Source organism: Mycteria americana, chromosome 17 (assembly GCF_035582795.1).
Source record: "Mycteria americana isolate JAX WOST 10 ecotype Jacksonville Zoo and Gardens chromosome 17, USCA_MyAme_1.0, whole genome shotgun sequence".
Taxonomy (NCBI): Eukaryota; Metazoa; Chordata; class Aves; order Ciconiiformes; family Ciconiidae; genus Mycteria; species Mycteria americana.
The window spans coordinates 3,772,453-3,793,215 of record NC_134381.1 but is presented as its reverse complement, the minus strand read 5'-3'; the positions used below and the strand labels follow the sequence as shown (position 1 = coordinate 3,793,215).

At 48.0% G+C, this 20,763-nt stretch overlaps 1 protein-coding gene across 1 annotated transcript in view; it reads right to left on the bottom strand.

Annotated features, from left to right (window-relative positions):
* The window catches only part of CACNA1B (calcium voltage-gated channel subunit alpha1 B), a 298,439-nt gene continuing 277,676 nt past the window's right edge, over positions 1-20,763 (bottom strand). Inside the window, exons 40-49 of the mRNA XM_075519947.1 lie at positions 15,932-16,040; positions 13,847-13,954; positions 12,463-12,575; positions 11,409-11,536; positions 10,166-10,292; positions 9,468-9,578; positions 7,609-7,644; positions 4,954-5,161; positions 4,577-4,788; positions 1-537 (exon numbers count right to left, since the gene is read on the bottom strand). Coding sequence (XP_075376062.1) covers positions 1-537; positions 4,577-4,788; positions 4,954-5,161; positions 7,609-7,644; positions 9,468-9,578; positions 10,166-10,292; positions 11,409-11,536; positions 12,463-12,575; positions 13,847-13,954; positions 15,932-16,040 — 1,689 coding nt within the window. The remainder of the gene's footprint in view (positions 538-4,576; positions 4,789-4,953; positions 5,162-7,608; positions 7,645-9,467; positions 9,579-10,165; positions 10,293-11,408; positions 11,537-12,462; positions 12,576-13,846; positions 13,955-15,931; positions 16,041-20,763) is intronic.

Sequence of the window (20,763 nt, the reverse complement as noted above, 5' to 3'; positions counted from 1 at the left end):
CTAGCACCAGTCATCCTCATCGGCTTCGTGGTAGTAACTACGTCCTCTGGTGCCAGTCCCGGGGCCCGTGTTGAGACCCAGCGTGTAATGGTAGCCATTGGGCACCCTGCGGATTTGGTGAGACTGGGAGGTCAAGGAGGAGACATAAGAAGTCCTTGAGGACCGTCCCGAGTTGGTGGCCACCGCCTCCTCGAAGGTGAGGGTGTCCTCTGGCACCGCACGGTAGGGGCTGTCGGTGTCATCGCGGTGCCCCAGGTAGGGGTCGGAGCCGATGCGGGCCACCGCCGGCGGGGGTGGCTGCTGGTCCCCGCGCAGCAGCGCGTTGTGCTCAGACAAGCCGCGGCTCAGGCGTCCCGGGGAGAAAGTGGGCAGGCCGGTTTGGAAACTGGTGAAGTGCACGGGCGAGGAGTTAGCGGTCTTGTAAGTGATGCTGGGGCGTGGGGTTAGTGGAGTCTGTGGGAGCTGCCTCCGACCCCGGCATGGGGTACTAGCACCAGATGTCGACAGCAAGGGGCTCCCATTAACTGAACCACTGCCCTACATAAAAATTGGAACAAAGCAAATCAAAAAATAAAAAAGGGAAACACCAGACAAACACAAAGGCAGGCAGGTATAAAACAGAAGGAGAAGCAACAGGAGGGAGAGACAAGTCACAAGAAGAAAGAAAAGCAAAAAAGAGAGAGTTTAGACAAGCACAGTTAGGGGGAGGAGGTTCTCGAGAAATAATTCAACACGAGATGTAAAGAGCTGGAGAACTAAAGTTCTGCGAGCAGTAAATAAGAACAGAAATGATCAGAGCATCGGTAGGACGCAAACTGGCAGACGGCTCCAACAGAAGGGGACACTGTCCAGAGGGAAGGCATCCACATCATACACAGGCTCGACATGCGCCTTACCTGGACTAGGCGGGAGCAGCTCAAAAACCTACGGTATTGTTTTGCAAACACAATTTTGCAAAACGGAACTCTTTGCTTTGGGGTGGATTTTTGCAGAACTTCACCCGACAGTTGTGAATGCTGATGTTGGGGAGCATTTCTGTGGTCAAAATTGGATTACGTGGAAAGAGGATTTTGGGGGCAGACTGTTTTTTTGTAGTTTTTGGGAATGAAGTGCATTTTGATTAAATAACCACTTTCTGAAAAAACAACAACAACAAGCTCTGTGGATGGGCTTTAACTTTAACAAGAGGGTTCCTTAAAGAAAAGCATATTCACCTTCTCCTCTTTAATATTACACATTTGATTTTTGAGTGGTAGAAAAGTCTGGCAGCTCCCTGAGTTACTAATAGTGACATGTGGGAGTGAACTAAGCTACAGTAAGTTAAAAAATGCCGTGAGAGAGAGAAACGGGCCCTCTTTTTGGCATTTCTATTTACATTCTCCCAGGGCAGTATATGAATAGCCCTGCAAGTACATTTTAAAAATCCCTTAGCCTTTCGTGACCTAACATTTTGAGACCAGACCTTTAATTTTTAAAAGGCGGCTTTTCCTTCCCATAAAAACATCAGGTTGTTGCTTGTTGGGCTATCAATCAATGCTTGTTCTGCTCTGCCTGGGTTTTCCAGCACAGTTTTGAGGGCAAGCCCGGCAGTGCTGGAGGCTATCAGCCCAGCAGCGGGATGTAGAGGCTATTTTAGCTGTCGTTGCCACGAGTCATGCCATGCCTATCAGACGAAGAGGCAATCCCCGCGGTACCTGGGGGTGCAGAGCAGCCTCACTGCAGCCCTGCTCTCTGCAAGCACTGGGGACTGATACGGCATTTGCTGCTCGTGTTGCTGGACCAACGACTCATGTCTTTCCTAGTCTGGAAGCCAAGTCTTTGCCTTTCTCTTCTTTCATTTTCACTCTCTCCCTTCCCTGGCTTCCCCATGTTTCAGCCTTACTCTCTGCTACAGACCCATATTCCTGTCCCAGGCACCTGCCCCCTGGCTAAGCTGCCTGCCGTCACCTGCCTCCCCATGGTGATGGAGGAGATGGTGACCATCACCCGGTGATCTACAATGTCCCAACATCTAGGGGAAGATGCCCAGCTTTTTCCAAGGGCCTGAGGCTGAGAACCTCAAAATTACAATACTTACAAAAGAAAGCAGAACTAAATTGTTTTGATAAGTATTGAGCTGTCTAAAAATGTTTTTTTGCAAGATTTTCAAACTTCTTTTATCCAGAACCGATTCAGAAAATGATCTTGATTGTAAAAAAAATGGTGAGGTCTTTTTTCAAAATGTCCAACAAGCTCCTTCCTGCTGAAACATTTTGAAATTCCAAGAAGTTTAATCTCATTCAGAAAATGCTTTTCCCAGATTGATCGTGAAATGGGATTTATATTTAACAATTCACCTGCACTGAAAAGGAAACAGTGAAATAATTCTCAGAAGATGCATAACATTTCTATGTGGGTCAAACAAAGCATTGTGAGTTGACCCACAATGAAATGTTCATGGCTTGGTTTTCTTGTCTCCTCTTTTTGCATTAAAAAAAACTTCAAAGAACTCCTTTCTGAACCAAACCTGTCCTGATTTTTGGCTTGGCTCTAGCTGGAATGGAGCCACCTTGTTGGCAGGGTGAAACTCAAGCCAGCCTCTCTGTTTGGTATAAGCAGGGGCCTCTAGGGACCTGGTGAAACCTGCTGGGCCAGGGCTCCTGGAAAAAGCTGCGTCTCCCAAGGAGAGGGACAGACTAACAAAGAAAATACTTGAGAGATAACAAGAACCTTGTTATCGAGCCAAAATAACGCAGGAAACAGACTGACAGAGCTTCTCACAGACACCTTATTAAGACAAGGGCTCTTCAGCTCATTGTGACAGAAGCGATATGCTGCTTTTGCTATTATTTTTAATCTCTTTTTTTTCCCCAGAGCCAATCAGGGGATGTATTAGTAGCTCCACTCAAAGTAGATAACATGTGAGTGGATAAAATATATGGACACTGAAACAACAGGCTTTCTCCTCCCCTTCTTACTAAGCCCACACGGGACATGGGGGACAATACAGGTGCCACTGGAACTGGGGGAACAGGTCTATACAAGGCAGCTGATGCTCTAATGCTGAATGGCTATTAACTATGGGAAAGTTTTAGTTTTTAATTGAAACATAAGTGATATTTAAAGTTCTGGTAAGTTGAGCATGCAAGAAAGGAGAGGCATCATGGTAAAAATCAGTGCCATCTTCCTGCCTCTCAAAGCAGAGGGAGAAATTAAGAAATGGAAAGAAAAACCTCATTTGAAAAACTACATGAAGGCCAGTCGGGGACTGCAGCAACCAGAGATGGAGAAGACCTGCTGGGCTGCAGCTCCCTCTTGCTATGGCTGCACACAGTCCTGGATGCATCAGACCTTACACCAATGTCACACCTGCTGCCAGCTGAGAACGACTGTGCAAAGCGTGTCCCACGCCCCGGGTGTCCCCAGAGCTGTGGGGCAGCATCCCCAAGCACTCCCTGCAGCACACAGCCTCCAAGGCTGCAGCCTCGATGCTGCTAAGGACCACGCAGGGAGAGAGAAAGGCATGGGACAGGGTAAGGAGATGGAAAGCTGCTTCATTTTGCAGCTAGTGGGACACTATGGAGCCTCTTCATTTAAATCCTTCACCTGGGCTTTAACTCACGCTGAACGCAGGATTTCCTCCCGCTCCCCACGAGCTGATGTTGTGCAGGGGCTCACGGCTGACAGCATTGCTCACCCCTCCTGAGACACCCAGCCGGTCACACACCACCGGCAGGCTGCAAATTTAGGGAGATTTTGGAGAGCGGCCAAAGCCCCCCTCTCAGCACAGTGGCTGTGCGTTACTTGGAGATGTCTGCAGCGATCGTGCTGGCCCGGCACTGGGCTCTCTCCCCCTCCACCCAAGGCCTGCCCTCTCCATCATTCCCCCTCTCCCTTACCGTGATTTCTTCTCCCAGCTAGAGAGCACGTTTGAAGATTGGTTTGACACTAGGGAAAAAGGACATTTTCCTCAATTTTCAGAAAATTAACCTGTTCCACAATGAGGAACAACTCTGAAGCCCACGCAACAGCAGTTGGAAAATCCTGCTAACATGAGCAAACCCTGCTGAAATCCCAGCTCTGGCTGCCTGGAGTCCCTACGCTGTTATTACATTGGCTTGCACTGCGATGACAAGGATTTCTTTGGCAACCACCAAATGTTTGTGCACGGGGCAGCAGTAGTTGCTAGATTAGCACAGCTGGCGGGGGAATGGTTCAGTTCAGTTGCCCATGTCCCACGCCACGCTACCAGCCTGCCTTGGCTCAGGTACACTTTCTCCATCAGCATCAAGAGCTGCCAGTTCTCAGGTCTCCCAGGCTGCTCTGCTGAAACCACGAGCAAGGGTGTCCTTGGCAGCAGGGTCTCTGCGAGATGCCTTGAGTCACTCGCTCACTCTGTAGGCGACTACTGAAGAGCCATCAAGTGACATTTCCAATCCCTGTCTTGGATGTGAAGCACCAAGCAGGACCTCAATGGCTTTACCTCCTACTGCCCAGCCTTCCCTGTTCTGTCTCCTTTATTTCAAGCAAAACATGGAAAAGGTGTGCACATCCCTGGAAGACCTTAGGGCTTTTTTCCCACCCTGCATCTCCTCACCTGTCTGTGTGGACCTTGCTCCGTCCCTCCATTGGGTGAGGTGGGCCTGCTCTGATCGGCAGACTTGGGCTGAGAACGGTCCCGGCTGCCATAGCGGTCGCAGGAATAGAAGCGCTGCTTTTCGGAGGAGGAGGAAGAGTGCTGCTTCCTCTCTTGGGACCGGCCACGTTCCTGCTTCTTGTCCTTGGAAGAAGACTCACCAGACTGGGCCACTGAAAGAAGAATGTCGGTTGGGGTTCACCAACACGGGAGGAACTCCCAAGGGTGGGACAGGGAGGTTCTTCCATGCAGACAGGACCCCAAGTCACATCAGATGACCACTGTGCATCCTGAAGGGAGGAGGATGAGGGACAAATCCTTGTTTGCAAAGCACTTACCAGCTTCTCCATCGGCCAGCTGATGGGGGGACCTGTCCAAGGACTTCTGCTTCTTCTCTTTCCGCCGGTGGCAGCGGTGGTGATGGTGGTGATGTCCTTGCTCCGGTGGCATGCGCTCCAAGGAGTATTCGTAGAGGTGCATGGCATGAGGGCGCTGCGGGGTCAGCGTGGAGACGGAGCGCTTCATGGGGCTCGTGTCCGGGATGGGCTGCAAGGCAGATGGAGGGACACGGAGCAGGGTGAGGGCAGGCGCTGCACCGTGCTCAGCTGCTTGGTTCCCAGCATGGGGAGGGTTTTACAGTAAGAGAAAGGGGCAAGGAGGGGAAGGAGAAAAATGGTTAATTGGATATAACTGGAATGGGCAGAAGGACTTGTGGAATGGTAGATTTAGTGCTAAATTTGAGGAGCAAATGTGATCTCCGTTTGCTGAAATGGGCTTTACTTTTAGCAGAGTGCCAATCCACAGGTACCATGGGTGCAGAGCGATATGCAGCACTTCACACCAAACACAGCATCACAGGAGTCAACAGTAGATTAGCAGGGGCATAGGGCAGCACAGTAGCCAAGCATCTCACAAAGATAATTCTCCAAGACTAGTTTCACCCAAAGCTGCTTCAGGGCCTGTGGTCATCCCGAAGCATCTCCAAAGAGGAAAGCATGAAAGCGTTGCTGGGCATCCCATGGAAAGGGAGAAAAATCAGGAATAGTAAGTGGGCAAGGTACAGGCCAAGCCACCTAGTAATTAGTTCTATCTCCCTGCAACTGAAGACAACTCCCGTCAAACATTTAAACCTCTCTTCTTGTCCCACCATTACTCCTTGAAGTCCTTGTGGCCAGGACAAGCAGGATAGTATGTATGTCCTGCAATTCTACCAGGACATCTCCAAAAATGACTACCTGGGTTTGCTATTGCTGTTTTCAAATAATTTGTGGCCAAAGATCTGGACTCTGAGCCCAGTAACACAGCCTTCCTCGGGCATTGCTGGACCCTGTCCCTGTGCCAGTGGCAGCTCCAGACTCTGCTCCCTTCCCTTTAGGTTCAAAAACTTACAAAGATGCTCTGCAGAAACCAAGACAAGTGGACTGCAGGACAGCTATTCTCGCAGCCATTCCCTTCCCTACTGCCCAATCCCCAGGTATAAAGCTCAGAAAATGAGGACAATTCCCATGTGTCCTTCTCTTGCACTCTGCTGGCCTTCAGCTGGCTCTGTGGTGGAGACAGGGCTTCATCATCCTCTTGGAGGCTTCCCTGGGTCTACCGCTGCATCAAAGGGTCTACCGCTGCATCAAAGCTGCGTGGCAGAGGAAAGACCTCGGAGCACGCCGGTCCAGCCTGATGGGGAGGGAGCTCAAGATGTCCTCCGGTCCCTCAGCTCTTCTGTTTGTTTGAATTCACAATCCAATATGTGCCTCCAAAAACAGTTCTCGGAGAACATTTACTTTGTTCACTGTAACCTTTCCAAAGAGCCCTGTATTATTTTTACTGTCTATGCTATTTTGTTTGCTTACCCTGAAATTCAGATCTCCGCTGCCCCGTGATATTTACACAATGCAAAGCCAGTTGTTTCGCAGCTCTGCTCATTATTTTGAGTGGAAAGAACCGCTCTCCCTCCCAGCGGGCTGTTGCGGGCAGATTATCTTGCATGCAAAGGTGCAGTCTGGGCTGAATTTTTGTTTGCTGCTCTCTCTCTTGCTAGCCAGTTACCCAAATTTTGGTTCTTCCCACTGGTGGGCAAGGCGGAGTGCTGGAGCTGGAAGGTTTGTCAGAGACACAAGGCAGACACTGCTGGGGTGGGGGAGCACAGCACAGCCTGCGGCATCGGCGCATCCGCAGGGGCTGCACCGGTTCAGTTAGCAGGACCGTGTTGTGCTGCGTTTGTCTCCTCCTGTGTCTCTTGCTGTGTGCACTTTCTATGGGCAAGAAATTATACTGAAGAGCTTCATGTTTGTCCTCCTTGCTTCCTGTTGAGCCTGAAGATGGAGGAGGCAGAGTGCTCCATAAGCTGGACAGTCAGGTTCAGGAATTGACTGATATGGGAAAAAAAAGTGAAAAGTGAAAATACTTCCCACTAAAAACACCTATCCAGATTTCCAAAATCCATTTAGGAGCTGCCAGGAAGAAGACGACAGATTTTCCAACAAAAAGCGATCCAAATCCATAAGAAATGAACATTTATCTTTCGACTTTGGACCTGATTCTCTGCTTATTCTAGGGACAGAAGTCCCCACTGACACTAATGGGAAGTGGCAAAGCAATGAATACCCTTTCCATAAATCCTGACAATGCTCTCGTTACGTTAACGGGGCATGCACAGACTCCCCACAAGCCTCGGGAGACTATACCATAACCCTTCAGAGAGTTACTAATTGCTTCTTCATTACCAAACCAATTGTTTTCACTTCCTAAATTCCTGTGCAACAAGGCATACAAAAACAAATAAACAAGCCAAACAAACAAACAAAAAGTCCCTGCTATTACAGCGTGCGGCGTGCAATTGTGGTTCGAGGGAACTGCAGCAAAGTAGAAAGAGATAGCGGCTGCGTCAGTGCAACATTGGACTCCAAATGAGAAGGGGAAAAAAGTAAAGGGTTAAGGAAGGTTAATTATTTCTTAACAGGAATTTAATAGGATACAACTTAGTGCAAACTACATACTGCTAGGTAACTCCCAGGTGACCGTGCTTTGCTCCTCTGCAAACAATTCGGACAAGATGAGAGACATTATTTGAAGCAGCCCCACAGTACAGCCATTGTCAGACATCACGGCAGATGTGCAGCAGACACGATGACGACAAGGGAGGGGAGGTGATGGGAGAGGACAGCAAAGAGGGAGGGAGGAGGTGAGATTGAAAGCATAGGAAGATTTTTTTTTAAAAGTGGAACATAAAAAGACAGAGGAATGACAGGCAAACAGAAAGGGAGACATCCAGAAACAGAAAGCATTGCAAATAAGAATTATAAAGAACTCAAAGTTTGGGGGGAGCAGAAGCAGCACGTGAGAGGGAGGGTGGAGGGCATGGAAGGGGAAGACATACACAGAAAGTACATCAGTTATTCAGCCAAAGCTACAACCACCAAAACATTGTATTATTAAATGAGGTTAGATCCGCTCAGATGTTACGGGCCTGATTCATAACGAGATCAGACAGCTTTCACATGGGGCAGCTGTGCCCTAGGGAACACGTACCGTGCTTCTGTGAGAGACACTCACTTCTGCAAATGTCTGACTGCAATGGAGAGGAGTTTCCCAAGGAAAGGCTTGTGCTGCTGGCATTGCTGCTGGCATTGCTGCTGCCAACTGCATTGCCTTCGAAGGAAAGATGCTACTTGTGGTCTAGAATAAAGGACAACTTTGTTCTGGGAAGGGGGAAGGGAAGGAGGATGGGTTTGCTTTGGGGTCTGTTTCTTTTATTAAGCATGTTGAGTAGTGTTCCTGATAACGCAGAGAATCCCAGCTCTCATACAAAGACTGCAGTTTCTGAAGTCAGCTGGGAAATTTGCTAGCCGATGAAGTGTAGCTTGTGCCAGCCCAAGCACATTAGCAAAAAGATTATATCTGTTGGAGCTATTGCTGTGTATGCAATACACGGGCTTTTAGTTTTAGGGTGCAGCATATCTTTCACATTCTGCTTCCCATGGAGAGCAATGGAAAGAGCCCACAACCACGGGCTGCTCACTCCTGACTGTATGAATCAGGCCCTTTGAATAAGAGAGACATGACTATGAGTGGTAAGATGTTCTGACACACAGGAGGCAGGACGGTGGCTGGAGAGCATCCAGGACAAGCTAGCAATGAACATGTGAAATGCCCAGAAATGACCTGTGAAAACCATGACTTCCTGCGCACTAAGTAGCATCCACAAGTTGCTGTAAAAGTCAGCTCTAGTGATGACATTTCTTTACAAGAAGTTAACAAGGGAAATCCTCAACAACATTTTACTGACCAAAGTCACAATACAGTATATGCTAAATACTGTGGGAAGAGGAAAAAACCAGGGAGGATGCTTAATGTCTCAATGCAGCCTTCCAGGCGCAGTCTCCCTGGTATTTTCTGTACCTACTACATTCATCAAAGAGAATGACAGCACATCTCCAGCTTTCTTTTTGGCTAGGGCACAGAAGCATTCCTTGACTGTCTGTCTGGATAGATGGCACGCAACTGTCAATGGGAAACATATGCCTTCAAGGAATACAGGCTGGCAAACAGTATTGTCCCCAGTTAATCAGAACAGACACTCTGGGGTAGGTAGTCATCAGTTATCTAGCCAGACAGAGGGATTTCTCTGGGTTGCTTTTTGCTGCAACCAGGGAGGAGTAAAACTGGGGACAGTTCTGTGTCTACACATGAATACCTGCCATCCAAGCACAAAGGCTGGTTACCTGTCTCCAGGTTCAGCAAACATCTTTTAAAACAAATATTCACAAGTAACTTCCAACAACACAGCAAGCAGAAAGAAGATACTGAGTTCTTGACCCACTCAGATCCTACCGCCAGTAAAGGCCCCCTCGCTCACCTGAGTTTCAGCGGCCAGGCGCGGCATGGAAGCTGCTCGCCCCTGGCTCTCCAGGCCTGGTTGGTGCTCTCCGTTGGCAAGTGTGGGGCTGATTTCCCTCATTTCTACCACCTGATCGAAACAAGAAATGGTTTCAGTAGCAAGAACATGAACATCAGCTTTGAAGCCATCAACTGAGAAGGCTTCTGCTAAGTTTGATTTAATTGTGAAGAGATGCTAGTATGGGAAAGAGAGTAAATGAAGAGCCGTGGAGTGCCCAGGTTACTCTATCTACAGTGCTGTCTTCAACAAGGAAAATAGGGGGCCAAGCTCTTCCACCAGCCATGGCAATAAGCCCCAGCTGTGGCCTGTGAAACCCCTCATCTGAGTTTGTACACTGATGACAATGGGATTGGGACAATGGGACAACTAGGAAGAGATAACCTTAAGTAACCTACCACAGCAGACACATAATTCCATGAAAAGCATGTCCATGTGTACAGCTATCAGACCGTAGAAGCTACCAGATTTGGTTTTTCTCCACAATGTTCAAGCAAACTTGGGGTGGTAAGAGACAGAACAATTCTCGTCTCAAGGGATGGATCTACTGTCTGCTGCATTGCACCGTGTCTTCACCTGTTTTTTCTAAACATTTTCTAAAATGTCTAAAAATCTACCGCGTCTCACCCTGTCTTCACATGTTCACCGTGTTTGCTCACCCGTTCAATGGGGATTTCTTCTGAGTGGCCTCGTTCAAAAGCTGGTGTCCTGGTTTCATAAAATACATCCTGGGTGCGTTGGGTCCCCCAAGAACTGGACTCTCTGATCCCACCCTCTGGGGCTGGCCTGTCAGACGGAAAAGAGGAAAAAAGATTAACTCTTTTGCAAAGAGATTTTTGCTGACCTTATTGTGATGAAGGTAAACCACTCAGATACCCTTTGAGGTTTCGCTTGTGAAACTAGTTGCAGGATAAGCACAGCTTCTGGTGAAGCTATAAGGTCCCCTGGGTTTTGCCAGGGCCACTTCCTATACAGCCTGAAGATCCAATAAGCAACAAGGAAATCAAACCAGCCGTCGCTTTTTTTTTTCAGTAACTAAGGAAAACAACTTCTGCAGCTTAAGTTCTGACGAAGAAGAGTGAAGAATTTTGGAGTTCAGGCAAATTATGTATGCAAGACCGGTTAGACGTTGGTCAAACACATCTGTAACCGTGCTAAAGTACATTAGCTGAATGTGCAGTGGTACAGGTGGCCCTGGGTTTCACTGTTGAGCCTGATGTTGGTTTCCCCATTGGGGTTATTTGGGACATTTAAACTTCAGATATCTATCGCTAAAAATCCATAGCGCTTGTGACCCAGACAAAAGTCACCTGAAGAAGAGAAGGAAATGGAGAACTGATTAGGGATTACTGTTACTATAACTGTTTGGTAAGCTCTCCGTGGAGGTATTATTTTGCCGAAAGAGAAAGAGCCAGATTCTGTCCTGGAAAGTCTCAAGAAGCTCTTGCTGTTACCAAGTGCCATGAGCTCGAGGGACAACTTTGTTCGCAAGGACCTTTTGACTCCCAAGAACTCACTACAGTGGTGGTTGGTGGGTCGGAGTTTGTTTGTTTTGCAATGATCCCAAATTCCTGTAAGCAAGCTCAAAATTAGCCATAACGGAAAGCTCTCCAATTAAGATTCAGAGGAGACCATTAAGAAAACATGCAGCTCTCGAGAACCCAATGCTACCACCACGTGGATAACTGCACCTGAGGCAGCAGTGGGAAGCAGAGCCACATGGAGGCTTTTTGGTAGCCACTGGTGGGAAATTGTCCCAGCCATGGCATGAAGGCACTGCTGGTCTTGGTGTCACCAGCTGTGCTGCCCCACCTCCAGAGCAACTGAATCAGCAGTGGTCGGGGTTGATGCATACACCCAGTGTGCATTACAGCTTTGGTGGGGAGGTCACGGGATACTCACAATGCACCCCCGTTGTTGAGTGAGGCTGAGCTTTTCTGGCGAAGGAACGCCTTTGCGTTGTTGAACGCTGCAGGCTGGGTTTGCTCCAAAGTGGCCTTCAGGGGGTGGAAGAGCGACACCGGTCCAGGCTGCAAAGCGCAAGGAAAGGTGGTCAGAGACAGAGCTGTGTATGGAGACGATGGGCTGCAGTGCTTTTCCTAGTTAATAAAAAGTCCGCTTTGTCACCCTGAGAGATCAGCCCAGCAGAAAGCACACCCCAGCGTTCCCATGGCTGTAAGATGCTCTGAAGGACACTTGCTGCCCTCAGCTTTGCACAAGCCAAAGTTGTGCTGCAATCCCCCTTCCCTCTAACAAAGTATTCCCCCGGTCACCAGAGCGCAGCAGGGATTTCATACACTGGTGTGACCGAAGGGGCTGTGCAATTCGGGGGACTCGTTGTGACACTGGGTCTGCTGTAGCCTCCCATCTGTGAGACAGACAGACAGGCCATGCTGGAGATCAGCCGGATGATCATCCTGAAATCAATAGGTATTTGTCCTGTCGGAAACCATTGGGGTTTGAATCCCAAGCCAGTTGTGTGGAAATATTTTCAAGAAATTCTAAAAATCTTCAGATCTATTAGAGCCAAAATGATCTTGAATAATTCCCAGTTTCAAAAGTAACTTAAACTTTTTATAGCCAAATTATCATCAGCTTTCAATAATTCTTTGGTGTCCCAAAGAAATCTTTTAGTTGTTCCCCAGTCCCTAGGCCACTTCTGAAAATAGGACTTAGATTGCCAAGTGTCACATGGCATTTTTTGGAAAAGATCTTTCCAGACCTACTGGAAAAGGCAACTGCGACAATTTTTTTTTAATTTTTTTTTTTTTTTTGAGAGAGAGAGAGACACTTTCAGGAGAGGTTTCCATTTTTGAGACAGCATTTTCAAATCCTGCCTGGAGAAGCATCCAGACTTTCTGGATGAAACGTGCCAGTGACTCTCGTGAGAGGTGCCCAGCGCTGGAGGAGAGGACCCCAGAGGGAGGACCGAGAAGGACCCCTTTTGGCTGAGTACCTGGCACAGGCCTCCAGGCGGCTGGTGGACTTGTTCCCTGCTGTTCTTATTCTGCTTGTAGAAGTCAAATATCATCAGCGCTGCGTAGACCTTCCCCACAGTCATCTCATCGGCTGTCAGAGGATGGTGAAACACAGCAGAGACATTCAGGTGAGGAACGGGAAAGGATCAGGAGAAGAGAAGAATAAGTCAAAGAGCACAAGAAATAACAACAAATGGGTGTGAAAAACAAGGAGAAAGAAGAGGCGACATTAGAATAACGAGGCAAAACAGACACCGAAAAGTGGGAGAAAGAAAAAAAGACCAAGAAAAAGTTACAACAGACTTCTTCAGATCCTTGCCTGTTGCTTGCTGCCTTACACATCTGAGGAGGATGGCCCCTGTTTCTAGCTCTCTGTGGCAAATATTCACAGAGACCGTGTAGAAAAAAACAGGCAGGAAAACTCTGTGGCATTGTAAGCATTGCCAACAGAAGAATTGCTAAATTAATACCAGATCCACAGCCAGCTTTTTATCAACAAAGACGCCTTATTCCTATTTCTTTGAATTACAGTCAACTGGGGCATAATGGGCTAATATACATTTAAAGAGTATTTCATTTTTCCAGATGTCTTTTTCACCCTCACAGCTTTGCTACCAGCCCTTGCCTGCACAGCAATGGAGCATTTACCGTAGAGCAAAGAGTTAAAGCAGCAGACATATAAGCATCAAGAGAGGAGGGGAGGAAAAGACTTAAGCAGTGACTACCCACTGATTTGCACTTCCTCGGCTCCCTCATTTTTCTTAATTAACAATGCCTTTATTGCTCTGCACTGTTTCTCGTTAATCAGGAAACCAGAGCCCTCATCTGCGCCGATCAAAATAATGGCAAACTTTCCTTTTTCTCAGCACATTTGCCTAGGACATCATCAAGTAACACAAAGGCCTTTAGCCCCAAAATACCTCACTTCTGAGTCTGTAACACCTCCTGGTTTTCTGGAGCCCAGATGGTAGAAATTGCTCTCCCATCCTGTAAGGCACAGGCTGGAGGCAGACAAAGCTATGACAAAGCTCTGGAAGAGGCCACACAGGGCATCAGTCCCTTCTTGGCACTGTTTTTTGTTTTGTGTTTTGTTTTTTTTCTAAGTACAGGAAATCTACTGTAGCATGATGAAAAAAATGCCTAGCTGTGACCTCAGCTTCCCTACTCCTTATATGACCATGGCGTGGAAGTGCGGGCTGTGAACCCTGCGGAGAGGATACCTAGAAACTGAACTGCTCTCGGTTTCTTTGCTGCATCCTCTAGTTGACTGTGCACATAGATGGGGCTAGAGACAGAGCAGGCAAGCAGGGAGAAACCTTACGTGGCTGGGATGGGTTGGGTGCTTGCTGATGAACCACTTACGTTTGTGAGGAGGCACCAGCAAATCCAGAGTCTTCTGGGATAGATTGGGCCAAACCAGCGAGATCTCCTTTCTCAACTCAGCATCACACTGGTGCTGCTTAACACCCCCTGTAGAAAGGGAGGGGAGAGAAAGAGGCACACGAAGAAGAGTGAAAACCCTTGTCCTTTCAGCACATACCACTATTTGCACAGCAAGCACAGGAGAAGGCATTTCCCCCACTCCCATCTCTCAAGAACACCAAGCCAGCACCAGCTACAGCAGATGTTGCAAAGGGAATCGGTGACCTCCTCCATGACAAAAGTGTGTGAACTCAGCAGGACCATCATCACTTCAACCTGCTGGACCCTCTGCTGTTCCTTGGGGCTTAAACTTAAGCTCAGACTTATTCTACCTAACTGCAGGTGCCTGCTCATTTGGGGTGCTGGATAGTGTCAGCAGAAAGCAGCAGCACCTCCCAGGTGTGATGCAAAGGACCTGGTCTGAGGTGCTGGACTATGAGCAATGCCGTGATTGACTATAAACCCTCTCCACCAACAACTCTTCCTGAAGTTTTTGGCAATGAGACATAAGCACGCTGCTCTGTATCAGCAGCATCAAACAGCAGCTATATCACAAGGTAAAACAGAAAGCCAAACGCAGCGGCATTATTCAAATGGCCAAAGTGAGGTCTCAATACACAAGTGGAAAGTGATTAAAGTATATGTAAGCCAACAGGCCAGCTCCCAAGTGAATGCACCGCACAGAAGGCAATTAAGTAGTTCATCTGAATGACAGAGATTATTTTTCTAAGAGAAAAGTAATGGCAGGAGGCTCTGGGTACTCTGCTACATGGCGGTTTGAACTCCCACATGGAAACTCATTAGGGAGGGTTTATTAAGGGCCTGTTAGTCCCGCTAAAGACTCAATTAAATGTAGCACACGAAACGTATTCAAATGAAGCACGTAACAACAAAACAGGTCAAAAACTCACAACCCACAGCAGATATAAACCTTAGAATCCAGTGCTATCAGCTGAGCTCTCTTCTCTGGTTCCCTTCCAGTGCGTGGCCAAAAAAAGTTGGGAGGGGGGGGAGCCTTTTTCAACTGAAAAAGGCTGTTTGAATTACCATTACTGGCACATAACTAGAAGTCTAAAATGATACACACTCTCAGCGTCCTTATCTAGAGATTATTACTAAAATAAGGCGCTGGCCCCTAAAATCCCAGGCAGTCCTAAACGCATCCTTAGAAATGAGTGTCTGATACCAGGTGTCACTCCCTAGGGGAGTCCCAGTGGCCTCTAAATTATGTCTTCTTCCAACAGTGCCTACCCAAAGCATCAAGGAGAAAGTTTAAGCAACATATGAGGGAGGTAATTAACTCAGAAAGGTTGAATGGCTGGCCTACAACCGCTTAGGAAAAGCACAACATCCTAACCCTGCCCTGCCCTTTGCTCGTAAGAGCACTGTTACCTCCTGTTAGCTTTTAAATTAGATATAAAAGTGCTTTGGCCAGTCACGCCTTGATTCTGACCCCAGCCATCCTGATTAAAGAGCATAACGACCCAGAGAAAAGGCCAATGGATTTTATTACATTGCGATGTTTAATTGGAAAGTCAAGTAAATGCCTGATTAAACACTTAAATAATTAAATTTTATCTCAAGGCGGAATGCAGTTCATGGCACTTGGAGTCACTGCTTCGCTGCCAGCAGACAGCAGTTGGAGAAGAAGGGCTGTTTTTCCCTCATGCTGGAACAGTTAAGAAAAGAGGTGTGGAAACTCTCATTTCTGTTACACAGCAATGAGCACACGCGCAGGGCTGTGCTCACGCCCTGTGAGAGCTCCCAGCTGGGGTGGTCAAAGCTCTCCACATCTCATCGACAGGGATGTCAGGATGCGGCCACCCCAAAGGCAGAGCAATGCTCAGGACCCCTCTCTGTTGCCTGTCCCTGGGGCTCCCTTGTTCTTGGGCGCTGGCAGGCGGGCAATAGGAAAATAGGATTTCCCCATGGCTCCGGATTTCTGTGGTTTTGGGAGGACACCAAACCAAGAGACAAGTTGGGGTTTGAGCTCACGCCTGCTGTTAGACATCACCTCCCTCTCACCTGAGGCGAGTTTGATTTCTAGGGCAGTGCGGATCAAGGCCATCAGCGTGGACGTGAAGTGAACAGTTAAATCTTCAGGCGAGATTGGCATGTTCATCCGCACCAGGCGCTGGAGAGAGAAATGCAGTGGCTGTGAGCGGGGGTCAGGATTCCTCCCCCCGCCACCCCTTCCCTCCCCCTCTGCGAGCCCTTAGAAATAGCCACGTTACAAACATGTGTTAACTTTTTGTGCACTGAGCTAAAATGCATCTTCTCCATATAGATCTCAACTCCTTTTCACAGCAGGTCTGAGCTGTAACAGTGGCTTTAGTCGTTAAACAATTGCTTTGCCAGCATTTGTACTGCAATCCTACAAAGAGTTCTTCCAAAAGAAGCCAGTTTGAATGCCCTCATCCCATTTCACAGCCTGGTACCCTGCTCCTGATGGTCTCCAGCTATCTTCCTACCCGCAGCCTCCAGACATGTGGCTGGTACCTGTCACCCCTGCCAGTGGAAAAAACCTCTCAGCTGAGAGGCACAGCTCTCTCTGCCAAAGCAGCATGCTCAGAAGATATAAGCCTTGAAGCCACCTCTGCCATCCTTTCCTACACCAGCTACCTTCGTCTATATTCTGGTTCTACAACAGGAGCGTTAGCAACAAATGGGACCTAGCATCGTTAAATGAAGTAAGATGATGGAGGATTTGCATCCACCATCCGAGGATGAAGCTCCATCCAGAAAGCGACTGGGCCTCTTCCAGCTGTGCGGGTGACCTTGCCAGTGAGTGGATGGGAGGAAGGAACTTTTGGTGACAATGACAACAGGAGGCGTGTGAGTGCTTTGTACAGGAGCTGTGCAGTCTCCACAGTGGTGCCGTGATGATGCATTTTGTACATGGCCTGAAGCACACTTGAAGGTAAGGCTGGTGAGCCCTGTGGTGTGGCTCAAGTACTCTGGGGGAGTTTGGGTCTGGCTGCTAATAGGTAAAGGTGTGCAATATCCTTTTCATTGGAGACACTTGGGTTCTGTCTCTTACCTCCTTTCCCTGTGGGCATCCCAGGAGCTCTGAAGGTATTCTCCTTTCCTTCCAGTCAATGAGCTACATCCAGGCCTTACCCGTACAGGAAGAAGCTGGATTAACATGAGTACGACGATAATTTCCCCCAGTTACGTTCTTTCAGTCCGAACACGGAAGAGTCCCTCAGGAACAGTATCTTCCAAGATCTTCAGACAGCAACTCCTTCCCCATCACCAGTCAGGACCACCTCTGATAGGGCAAATTCATCATTCTTGTAAGCAATGAAGTACCTGAGATTGCTTTGGAAAGCTGTGGCTCCCTTAAGGCTGCTGGCAGCAGAGCATGTAAATGCAGGCAGGGAAGCACTCTCCAATCCTTGCTGATAACTTTAGCAACGCATTTAAAGGATGGATTTCTTCTCCTTCAGCAGCCTAATGATTTCTCAGCTCCTCAGCTTTCACAAGCTGTTTAGAAACTTCCTTGGCCGGAGCCATATCAGATAAGCCTCTGTGCTTCCGTTCTCCAAGGGTACGTGCAACCCAAGGAAGTCACTGGGCGTTAATCTGTCTGAGCAGAGCCTCGCAGCAGCCTGTAAAACCAAGCGTTATCTTGGCCTGGGCCCCTTGCTCAGGAGGGAATTTCATCCACATCTGAAAGCTGCTTAGGCTGTTGTTTTGATCCCTATCGCTGTACAGAAACCTTCTCTTTGTTTAACAACAGACCAACATGCTGCTAAAGAAATTTAAGCACAGTCAGCAGCGGGCTGCAGACTCACCAAGGCAGTAAACTGCCGCAGTGGAGAGTGCGCAGAAGGGGCCAGATCCCACTTTGGCTCTGTACACTATAATACTACGCAATGTCAAGGGCTGTGAGTATTTTTCAGAGATGCAGCTTTGCTGGTGCAATCCTCACTTCAGATGCGACTGCAGCGGCTCAGGGGTGCCTCGTGCAACCCCCACTCACCCTCCTTGCTGGCCTGGGGAAGCTGCGCGGTAGAAACGTCCCTGCTTATGGACAGTTTTTTGCTGGTGAAGGGAAACACGGTGTAGCTGAGAGCAGGGACGTGCCTGGAGTCTCAGGCGAGGCGACAGGCAGAGCGGGGCAGAGCGCTCAGTGCGAGCCCTGACTCCTACTCCTATGCTCTACCTAAAACCAGCCAAGACTGGTGAATGAAGACTTGGTAACCCTTTCCATCACTGGGTTAGCCTCCCTGCTTAGAGAAATATCCAACATACAGTTTCCCAGAGGTATGAACTGAGCTACCTGAAGCTTTTTGGTGCCCTGACGGAGGACAGACTCCAGCCCTCGTACCTGCTGCCAGCCAAGGAGAAAACGTCCCCCCGTCCAGGAGGGATGCATGCTGGTGCTGACAGGGGCGGACAGAGGGCACAGGGCACTGGTCCAGTGCAAAAAATCTGCTTCTGAAGTGAGCTGACATTCAGAGGAGCCGAGACCTCCTTATTTATCTTATTACATGTCTTTGGATCTCATTGCATGCTGCAGGGACAAGAGACTCATGTAACAACCTACCCTGTCTCCTCAAGTCTGAGACAAACCACTGTAATCTCAAAGAGCTTTCTTAAAGCACGCCCAGAGGTTATCTTCCATGTCTGACAAGCCTCAGAGATAGGGAAATCAAAGCCAAGACTCTCCTCCTTTTACAATTCAATGACAGTATCAAATGCTGGCAACGCCACAACAATTTTTTCTGTTCACCTACATCAAATAAAACAGGATTTTAATTCAGACTTCTGTCCTCAGCACACAAAAAGTTAAAACAAAATTATTATATCGACGTGAGCCCACAGTTACCACTTACAGAGTCCCACTGAATGCCAGTTCAGTGGGAGAGAGAGTTAAGGGATAGAGAGAGAAGGAAGATGCATGGAAGTGAAGAACAAGCAGATGAGAAATAATTCCTTCCAGGAGAGCTCTATCCTCACAAAAACTAGCACCAAAAACCATCTTGGGACCGAGACGCCCCAGGTCCCCCCCCAACTGACTTTCTAGAACACATTCCCAAAGAGAATGGATGCAGAACACAGGCCACATCACAGCTACATGCAGCAATGTTGTATGAAGATATTTCCTCCTAAATTTTAATCAGGGACAAAGGATTTAGAGGGAGATTTTCCAAGGAAATGCACGCTTGCAATTGTACACTTGCAGGAAGGTTGGCTGAGCAAAACTCACGTACAAGTGCTGCGTAGGAGTGCTGCAAACAGCCACCTGGAAGAGTTTCTCCCCAGACCACGTCCCTTCCCTCCTCTCCACACTACCCTCAGCACTGCCTGGTCTACAACATTTTTTCCATCCCAGTATGCAAACTGGTCAAACAGGTCAACCCGGACACCTTTAGGTCATTGCAATTTCTGATCTGATAAACCATCAGCCGACAGAGAGTGTGGTCCTTGTGCAGGTCCTCAGGCATCTCAGCCCCTAGCTGGGGTTACTGCTGGCTCCAGCAGTCACATCAGGAGAGGGGAGGCTTGGTCTGGCTTGGGTGGGATGTCTCCCTCTCTCCTCTCTATTGAGGTGGCAAACTGGGATGCACGTCCCTGCCCTCCCCTGGGGCAGGTTGTTGGCAGCCAGTTGAGGGGCACTTGCATTGCAAGGTGGGTTGCAAGTTGCATCTACCAGGGCGGAGCAGTTGCCCATTTCTTAGCCAAAAAAGCCATTAAACGGGACAGAAGTGCCTTATAACCTGCTGCAGCTAAGCCCAACAGGTTTCGGCTACAAGCCACCCCAGATCCCTCCCGACATAGTGAAAACTGCTTTCTTGAAAATGTGAATTGAGAAAATACATTGCTCAAATGGATATACTACGTTTCTGGGAGAGCTCCTGCTGAAGAAGAAGCAGCTGGGAGAAACGAATTCATTCAGCTTTGATTCAAAATAGCTCTGCCACCACACCGTGTGGGCGAGGCAAGGGAGAAGGCAGTTTGGCGAGACGTGCTCACACCACGTCCCCACACCGCCATTGACACCCAGAGGACCCAAGGAGTCACCCAGATATTGGCACAGCCACCCCAGAGGAGGGTCTCAGCACCTGAACTTCCCTGCACATTGTCTGGTGCATTTTCCTAGTGCCAGAAACACAACTGAGAGACTGAAACTACAAACAAAAAGAAATCTTCATTTTCTCCCCAATATTATAAAACAACGTCAACATAAAAATATTTCCTTCCAACATGTGCAGAGCAAGAAACTTCAATCCTTTCAAAGCTACTTTCTAATTTTACCTATGTTTTAATTCATTTACATTTCTATAGGACTCATTTAAAAGGAACTGGAATCCAACTGAAATTGGTAAAATTTCTCAAAGTCAAATATTCTGATTGACCCAAAATTGCTCTTTGCAAAATTAATCAAGAACTTTTGATTTTCATCCCTAACCAGGATAGAAGAGAAAAATCTCAATGTTTTTCACACAGCATGGGCATCAACAATATGGTTAAAAAAACCTGAACCAGTTGTTTAGCCTGTACACAGTTTAAAGTAAAAGTAACATCTTCCCACATTTTTGCTGTTTCTTCTGGCTGAAGTTGCACTTCAAGGCCACATCTTACCACTTCTTCATGCTTTGGAATACGATGCAAAAATTTGATTTAAAAAAAAAAAGTCTGATTTGGATAATCTTCCACCTTTCTAGACGCCAGAAGGAAAACATACGACCCTGTTGATGCAGATGGCAGGGTACCCGATGCTTCCCCACACTAGTAAAAAGCTTGCATCACTTGGGGTGCCCAGGGAATTGTTGGCCACAAATGAGGGGTGTTCAGGTGAATTAATAACTGGGGAGCATGAAAAAAAGGCAAAAATTCCTCCCAGGTGT